The 8,981-nt window shown below is 39.1% G+C and overlaps 1 protein-coding gene across 1 annotated transcript; it reads left to right on the forward strand.

The window, feature by feature from the left end:
- Nucleotides 1-943: 943 nt before the first annotated feature.
- On the forward strand, nucleotides 944-2,173 carry LOC120091563 (WRKY DNA-binding transcription factor 70-like). The gene is made up of 2 exons (XM_039049653.1): nucleotides 944-1,330; nucleotides 1,411-2,173. The coding sequence occupies exons 1-2, from the start codon at nucleotides 1,002-1,004 to the stop codon at nucleotides 1,949-1,951; spliced, it is 870 nt and encodes a 289-aa protein (XP_038905581.1). The 5' UTR covers nucleotides 944-1,001; the 3' UTR covers nucleotides 1,952-2,173.
- The last annotated feature ends 6,808 nt before the right edge of the window (nucleotides 2,174-8,981 follow it).

Below are 8,981 nucleotides of genomic sequence, written 5' to 3' on the forward strand. Positions count from 1 at the left end.
TTGCAGGTGCCCATGCTTGCAAGTGGTGATGTGACACAATCAGCCCAGAGCAATGAATCTTCTATGTGTTGAATTCCCTTCAATGCATGGCTCATGCGTTAGCGCATTTCCTGTGGCACTTGTCTAATGCGTTATTGTCAGTTCTTGTGTTGAAATCCTGCAAAGTAGTGCGTTAGCGTCGCGATTTTTAGTGATAAACTTCTTTTACATGAAATTACTATTGTTTAAGTAAATCCATGCATTTCTATTAAAAATGAGGAGAGTTTATCATTAAAAATCCTAATTGTTCTAACTTAAGAGCACAGATAACTTGTATTTTTACAAGTTATCAATTGCCATAAATTTTATTCCGGGACGATTTTGCCATTTTTTAAAACGAAACCTCTAATATTCCTCTTATTCTATATTTAAAAGGCCCCAAGATTAAACCTGGGGTTTCTCTCATGCCGTATCCTCCTGGTCTTGGCGTGGGCGAGGGTATGGAGAGGGTATTTTGGTAATTTGAATGTGAAGCAAACGCCAAAGAAGGGCTAAGGGAGGATTAAGGAAAAAAGGGAAGGAGATAAAAGAAGAGAAAAGGGAGGATTGGAAATATTAAATTAAAGGGGACTGGAGGGTGACGATGGTCTAATGAGCTCAGCAGCCTTACCTCAGTCCTGATCAGCATTTTTTAGTCCACTCGCGCGTTGTTGTTTGGCTTCAATCAAAGCCGCCCATCACTCCCGTCCAATCTAAACATAGGAGAAGGCGCGTTGGTTTTTCACATTTCCTTGTTGTGTGGAAAATTTGCGGTTGGAGTTTCCTCATATTTTCCTTGCACTTGCATTTGCATTTGCATTTGCATTTAGATGAAGACAAGATACTCATATAATAATAAAATAATAATAATAATAATAATAATAATAATAATAATATTAATAATACAATTGGGTGCCTTCCACAGACCAAATAAAAAGGGGGGTTTCCTAGTCTAAGCGAAGAAGAAGAGCATAGACAGAGATATGGATTGTTCGTGGCCTGACACCTCCCCCTTCGATCAACGAAAAGCAGCCGACGAGCTGCTTCGTGGCCATGAACTTGCACAACAACTACAAGCGTATCTACGGAGAAGTTCCAATTCCGGTGGAACCGCCTCCCAGGATCTGGTCTCCAGAATCCTAACCTCTTTCTCCAAAACACTTTCCATCTTGAATCGCTGCGATTCCGATGACATGAATGGATCTATTGTGGATTCACCCGAGGAACATGCTAGTAGAAAATCCGAGGAATCTGGGGACAGTTGCAAGAGCTCCACTCCTAATACTGACCGCAGGGGTTGCTATAAGAGAAGGTAATTTCCATAAATTCAATTGATCAATCATAGGATTTGTTTGGTTAGAATTAGAATTAAAATTTAGAGGAAATTTGCAGAAAGAGTTGCCAGAGTTGGGCGAGAGAGAGCAGCAGCCTGGTGGACGATGGGCACGCGTGGAGGAAATATGGGCAGAAGACGATTCTAAATGCCAAATACCCGAGAAACTACTATAGATGCACCCACAAATTCGACCAGGCCTGCCAAGCCACAAAGCAAGTCCAGCGACTGCAAGAGCATCCCCCCAAGTTCCGTACCACTTATTATGGCCATCACACCTGCTCCAATTTCCTCAAGGCTTCCGACATCCTGCTCAGCTCCTCCAATTTCGACGATTCCTGCGGAGTGCTCCTCAGTTTTGACACCCCCGAAACCACCGCCGCCGCGCCCAACTTTTCTCTCCCACACGATGCCACTTTAGTCAAGAAGGAAGTTGTAACCGCCGAAGGGAGGGAAAGGGATGATGAGGCCGCCTGTTCCCCCTCCGATTACATGAGTACGGCCGTCCCCTCCCCCGACGACCATCTCTCCGAGGTTTTCATGGGTTCCGTCGTCGACTTTGAGGACGATGTCTTACAATTCCACTTTTCATCCAATTAATTAATACCTCCCTCATTTAAGATGCCTAAATCGTTATTCAAAAAAAAAAAAAAAGATGCCTTAATCACTGGTTTAAGTTTACGAATACTTAAACAACTGCAGCTAGCTGTCATAGATAATGATGTACATAAATAATTTACAACTAGCTATAGGAAAATTGTATCCACTCCAGCCATCTTTCTGGGGTATAAAAATCCTATGCTTCCGCTTCGCGTTAAATTACATTTCTTATGCGGTACCGTACATATTTTTTTCCGGCCATTACAGTCCTAGGCTTTCTAGACTTTCTCACCGATGTTGGATTTGGTTTCAGCTATGCCTATGTGGATGCAACAAAATACAGGTCAAAGGTTGAGAGTGTGAAACTGATTCACGTGCTCCATCATCATATATTATACAGAAAACCCATGGATGCTTTCGTCTCCTCTCTATAAAATATGATTTTTTTAGTGACAATAATAATAATTTCAGCCCACTTTTAGTTCGTAAACAAATAACTTGCATCCTGATCTTTACAGGAAAATAATTATATACCTTTAAGGCTATTTTGCTACCCCCATTTAAGATGTGACAAATTTTATGTTTACGTTTTTTTTTTCCGAGTAAAACAGTTGCCAAAAATTAATTGATAATTAATTGGCAAAATTCCAAATTTTATCTCACACGAGCCGCCATACCTTTGATTATTCCCTCAAGGAATTGCCAATATTTCTTCCGGGCAAAAAGGGGTCCATAAACCATAGGCAACTTTAAAGCACTTTGTGAGGGCCATTACTTCATTACATCATCGCTATTCCTTAAAGCATTATTGCTCTAATTCCAGTTTTTCGCCCATTGTTTTGGCAAGTACCAAGTAACATGAGCATCCACACTGAATTCTACCCTTTCTAGGGCCCCATGAGGGGCAGGGGTCCAACATTGTTCCCAGAGTTATCTGAGCACTAAACAGAATTGCATGAATATTATCACTTTGACATGTTATATTCATGTAATTATCAAATCTCATATGTATAGATTTTGTTTTTCAAAAGAACATTGGAGTTTACAAAACGTTTTAGAAGGTTAGTAGATGTTGATTATAAACAAGAGAATTAATTGAGCTTGAGAGGGAAAATTAGTATTATTGTACCTTCTTGACATATAGGTTTGTTGTATGTTAGAATTGATGATTTTACTTTATCAAATTTGTGTCTAGATTGAAGAAATCATGTCTTGATGCAAAAGTTTACGTTGATGGATGAAAATAGATTTAATTATATATCATCCAACAAAACTTCTCCTGATTTGTACATTAAGTTGTTAAGATAAAATAAAGTAAATAGATGATTGTATATTAGATTTTATATCAATTCACCTCTATTTTAAATTGTTAAGGTAAAATGAAGTGCAGGTAAGAGTGATATTTAGTCAAACTAGAACGTGAATCTTATAGACAATAATCTCACTCAAACATTATATTAAAACTTGACATCGTGCCGTTGTGATTTTGCATTGCACAAAATTAACTCAACATAGACTCACGGATTTGAAGTATCTTTGACTTTTGTTTTTTCTTAGACATCAAAACAAGTAACTATCATCATAAATGGTATATGATAGTCTACTCTGAGATTAAAGTCATCGTGCCTCACTTCTGGCTTTGCTCAAAAAAGTTTGATTATATTGTATATACTTTACATTATGTGAATTTTTATAATCTCCTTAGCCAATATGAACTTTGTTTGCACTTCTCACTATTGTTGCTAGCTCTCAAGGAAAAATCTGTAAATCACAGTATATCATAGCCACGGAAAATCTAAAAGTGGAGAAGATCGAAGGGGTTTCCTCCCAATGTATAACAAATTCAAACAAGTCTATATATTAGGTGTTGTGGGTGTCTAGCCCACCTGTTGCACAAACAAGAATTTATTTTCCTTTTAAACTTGTGTTATGTGAACCTAAAATATTGGGTACATGTTTAGCCCAATTGGGGTTATTTTTTGAGTTGGCCTATCTTGAAAGTCCTAGTTTTCTTTTAGGGAAATTGCATTGTATGACAAATACATTTTAAGAAACCAAAGGCATGATAACTTTTTTGTAATTGCAAGCGTGACAATCATATAGCAATCACATATAAATAAGATAACAATTACATAACAATCAGATAGCAATCAAATTTTCAGGCGGAAGTTTTTTGCCATGTTTGCAAAAAAAGCAAAGCCTAAGGACACACTCCCAATTTTCAATTTATTGTTTTATTAAATTTGCAATTACCCCTTTCTTTTATGTGATATGAGTATGACCATAGGAGAAAAAGAGTGAAAAAGAGGCGGAAAATCAGAGAGAAAGACAAAGAATTGTGCAGTTCAAATTTTCAGCGACAACCTTTACAAAGTTGTCGCTTGCTGAAGTTTCAACCGTTTGATCGTACTAATTACTGGTTAGTCTGTTAGGGACACATAAGGCCTCATTTTGAACGGTTGGATAATCATTTTGAGCTCTGGTTTGTCCGCAGTCGCTGCTGAACAAAATCTATAAAACATGGTGATATTTTTCATTTTTTTATCTCTCAAGTATTGATCTCTTATATATGAAACTATTGGTTGGTTGTGTCACACTATTAGGTCTTGAAAAGAACCATGATTTTTATATTAATTCCCTCAATTCTACTTCATTTCTTTGTTTAAAATGTATATTTTATAGGTAAATCCAATCCCAACATCAATGGGGTCATAATGAAGAATTTGGAGCTAAATCGAGCCCAATTAAGCCAAAAGAATCACTTAAGAAGAAAATCAAAGCTAAATTATCATTCTACCCCTCAGCCAAAGCAAAACAACACATTTCAACTATACTCGGAGCGTCGCAACGCTCCCAATTCAACACCACCCAACGTTGCCTTGACACTACAAGACAAAAAACGCCATTTTGCTGCAAAATAGGGCAATTCCCAGCGTCGCAGCTGATAGCTTATAGAAATACAAGCTATTGTAAGCCTTTTACTTAGAAGCAAAATATGCGTCAATAATACCAAGAATTCATGTGAAACAGTGAGCTTGCGTCGACCAGCACCGAAAAATCCTCACTAACCCTATATCATGCATTATTCCGTATCAAAGTGTTTATTTTTTTGCAGATATTGCAGGAATTGATTGCATGCGTTGATCGTCATAAAGACTAGTTCGTCGCATGGAATGTTGTGTCCACAAAGTGATAATCGTGATAGAAGACTGAACGCAAGATGAGTGGAATGCATTGACATTTCAAGAGAAATAAACATGAACGCATACTTTGGGAGTATCAACAAGATAAGGTGACGTTGACATTTCCCATACCGCGACAAAAGTAGCAGTGAGTCAGAATGGGGTATCAGAGTTGTCGGCGTTTGAGCTCTATAAATAGAGCCTCGGATCTTCACTTTAAGCCATCCGAATTTCTGCCTTAGGCAGATCATTGTGATCATAGATGAGAGCATGAGCAAGACACTCTTTAAGGTTTCTTCACCTCCACAGCCCCTTCCGAGTGACAATTGGAGTTTTTCTGGAGATAGAGCTCGAGAGAGACTTCTCCACCATCCATCCATGGCACCACTAGCAGCCTTGACCCATTTCGGATGAAAAGCAAGAGAATGCTTACATCTAGCTCTCCATCTCTTCTCTTATCTCTGTATTATATTACATTTTGGCTTAAGACATTAATACATTTTGTAATCGATGCATCTTTTAGTTCCTTCAGCACCATCTTCATCATCTTCTTATTCTCTTTCATTTTTTATATTCATCGTTTAGTCAAGTATCGAAGGCAAGTCGTATACTCAGTCATGCAGCCTAGAGATATGACGCATGTAGCAAACCACCGAGAGGTGTGTGTTGCATGAGTATAGTGAGTTAATCCTTTTCGCTTGGTGTGAGGTTGTCACAATGCTTGTCTATGAGCTGATTAACTACAACCAACTAGCATGTGATTTGCCATCAAGAGGTGTGCGATGCGTTAGTGTGGCGAGTTGGGATTACTCGAGCGACAAACATAATGAAGTCATCTTATTATGTGTTAACAATTGTTGCATCTCTACCAATTCTCTTAGGTAAACTTCCATTGCTCTATCTATTTTGTTAGGAGTATGAGTAGCGCATAATCCTTTAACTTCTGTCTTTTTACTTTTATTCATTGCCTAAAATTCATTACCTCACAAACATTATTTAGTTACAAGTCCCTGTGTTCGACCTCGGATCATCCCAGGAAACTTGCGTTCTTGTTATACTTTGGAGAAAAAGCAAGAAAACTTGTGATAGGAACGCATGGTCATTGCATACGAGCTTAACGCATATTGCATAGTTTCCAGTCCAATGCATGATCGTCGACGCATGGAGATTAACGCATAGCAAAGACAAGTGCATTTTTCCTCTTCTCTTTTCCTACGAATAAGTTTTTGGCGCCGTTGCCGGGGACTTGGCAACTAATAGTTTGTTAAGTTTTCTACTTTCGCAAGCACCCTTTTAGTCTTGGGCGTATTGTAGCTTGTGCGACCAAGTTGCAAACGATATTTGAGTGAAGGTAATGCGCCAAAATTCAGTATTGACCCTGAGATAGAAAGGCTATCTGTCGCACGAGCTGGAAGCAGTCTTAGGAGCATGTTAACCAACATGTGGCCAACAAATGTTGGAAGCTCCGATGGTCAAGACAACGAGTTCCTTGACCTAAGCAGTCGAGTCCAATCTTCTGCATGGAAGACTCTTACGGTGGCTTCACTCTAATTTCTCCAGGGATGTCTTATACTCTGTCTTTACTTTGCTTCCCTAGTTAACTTTAGTTTATTTATTTAGTTATTGTCATTTTGGATTTATAGCTGCTTTCTTGGATGTGATGTGCATTCGCTCCTTGTGGGTGTGTTAATAATTCCTCTTGGTGCGTTGTTTCGAAAGAATAATCCTCTCTATCATTCAACGCATGGCTATTTCCCTTGCATGAGTTCTAAGTATTGACAAATTTGATATTCTGCTCGTAAGCCTCTTTTCTTGTTATCTTTTATGTGTTATCCTTCTGAAATTCTCTTTTATCCGCTTGTTTTCTTTTGCGTTGATAGATTAGCATCCATGATGATACTTATAATTCACTACATCCACTAACTAAACGTCACACCACTCACCTCACTTTAGTAGCTTCTTCAAGGTTTGATAGTCTTAAGTTTTATTATGTGCAAACCTATGCTCAACATCTTTTATCACATTCCTAGGTGATGAGGGGTAGAAATGCACGTCATTATAGGCCTTTTATTTAGAATTATGAGGACTATTAAGTAGAAGATGCGACAATTATACTTAGAATTCATGAGAAAATGAGTTTGCATCTATCGACATTAAGAATCTCGGCTAACCCACTTTTATGCGTTATTATGCATTCAATTGTCTATCTTTGTAGCTAACGCAAGAAGTAGTCACATACGCGGAAGCCAGGCTATCGCAAAGACAGCGGGAATCTCTCCATCACAAAGGCGAACGCATACGTTCAACACATGGATTTTGCGGCCATTAACCACATGCGTCCATCGCATAGAAGTTGTGGCTGTCAAGCGAATGCGGTTATCGCAGAGAGATTGCGGATACAGAATAATAACCATAATAGAGGGATGATCGCAAGGGTGGTGGAATGCATTGATACTCCATAAACCAAACACGAATGAATACCTCGGGAGTATCAAAAGGTGACATTGACATTTTAACTACCACGCCGTTAGCAGCAGAGATTCAGAAAAGGACCATCGCGCTGCGAGTGTCAGATTCAGAGTAGGTCCATAAATGCTGTCGATGATCAAGCTCTATAAATAGAAGCCGTAGAGCAGAATTTCAAATAATTTGGGGTTTTCTGCCTGAGGGCAGAACCCTGTGATCCAGACCAAAGCGTGAGAAGATAACTTGAGAGTTCTTCATCCCCTTAACCATTCCGAGTGATGACTGGAGTCTTCGTCGAAGTTAGAGCTCGAGAGAGTCTACTCCACCGCCCATCCATGGCACCACTGACAGCCTTGACACACATTTGATGGAAGCAAGACATTGCTTCCATCTGGCCCTCCATTTCTCTTCTATCTTTGTATCGTATTACATTTTGGCTTAAGGAATTAATACATTTTGTGATCAATGCATTTCTATATTTTCCTACGATTCCATCTCCATCTTCATTTACTTAGCATCCTTTACTTTCATTGCATCACTGAGTAAGATTGCTAGAGTACCACATACTTAATCATGCGACATAGAGATATGAAGCATGTAGCAAACCACCAGGAGGTGTACGTTACGTGAGTGTTGTGAGAAAACTTTATTTGCTTAGTGTGAAGCAGTAGCAACGCTTGTCTATAAGCGGATGCAATGCTTGTCTATGAGTAGAATCAACAGCAACTAACTGCCCGGGAGAGTAAGTGGTTGGTTGCATTAAGTAATGTAAGCAAGTTCTCACTAGAGATAGGAATAATCTTACGTCAGCTAGGTTTATGCGATTACCTTTTCGTATGAGCGTATCATTTATCATTTAGGCATACTTGGGAGAGTAGTCTAAAAACCAAATCTAAGACTCGAGAGAGCGGATTGGATCACATAAGTAAGTGGTATGCAGTCATCTCGCTTATGTGTGAGAGCACGTGGCGGGAATATAGAGGCTTAGAAAATAGGCTTCTCAACACTATCGCATGTACATCGCATGCGTCTACATCAAGTGTGTATAGCATGATCGCATAGCTTGCGTTGGCTGGGGTTACCCTTGCGATCAAGCTTAGTGTTGATCCTCACCTTTTCATCTATTTTCCATGCATTTTACTATGTGTTAACAGTTGTCGTATCTCTACCTCTCAGTCATGCTTCCACCGCTTAATCTGTTAGTTAGGAGTAGGAGTAGTGCTTAGCCCATAACCCTCATCATTCTTTTATTTCTTCACCGTAAACACATTATCGCATAACATTTAGCTACAAATCCCTGAGTTTGACCTCGGATCATTCGAGAGACTTGTGATCTCATTATACTTGGCGAGAGTGCAAGAAAACTTGTGACAGGAACCGCA

Source organism: Benincasa hispida, chromosome 11 (assembly GCF_009727055.1).
Source record: "Benincasa hispida cultivar B227 chromosome 11, ASM972705v1, whole genome shotgun sequence".
Lineage (NCBI taxonomy): Eukaryota > Viridiplantae > Streptophyta > Magnoliopsida > Cucurbitales > Cucurbitaceae > Benincasa > Benincasa hispida.

Bases quoted from the DNA above. Each gene is read 5' to 3' on its own strand.
- LOC120091563 (XM_039049653.1), top strand. From the start codon at position 1,002: ATGGATTGTTCGTGGCCTGACACCTCCCCCTTCGATCAACGAAAAGCA. The intron at 1,331-1,410 runs GTAATTTCCATA...GGAAATTTGCAG, and splicing joins AGGGGTTGCTATAAGAGAAG to AAAGAGTTGCCAGAGTTGGG.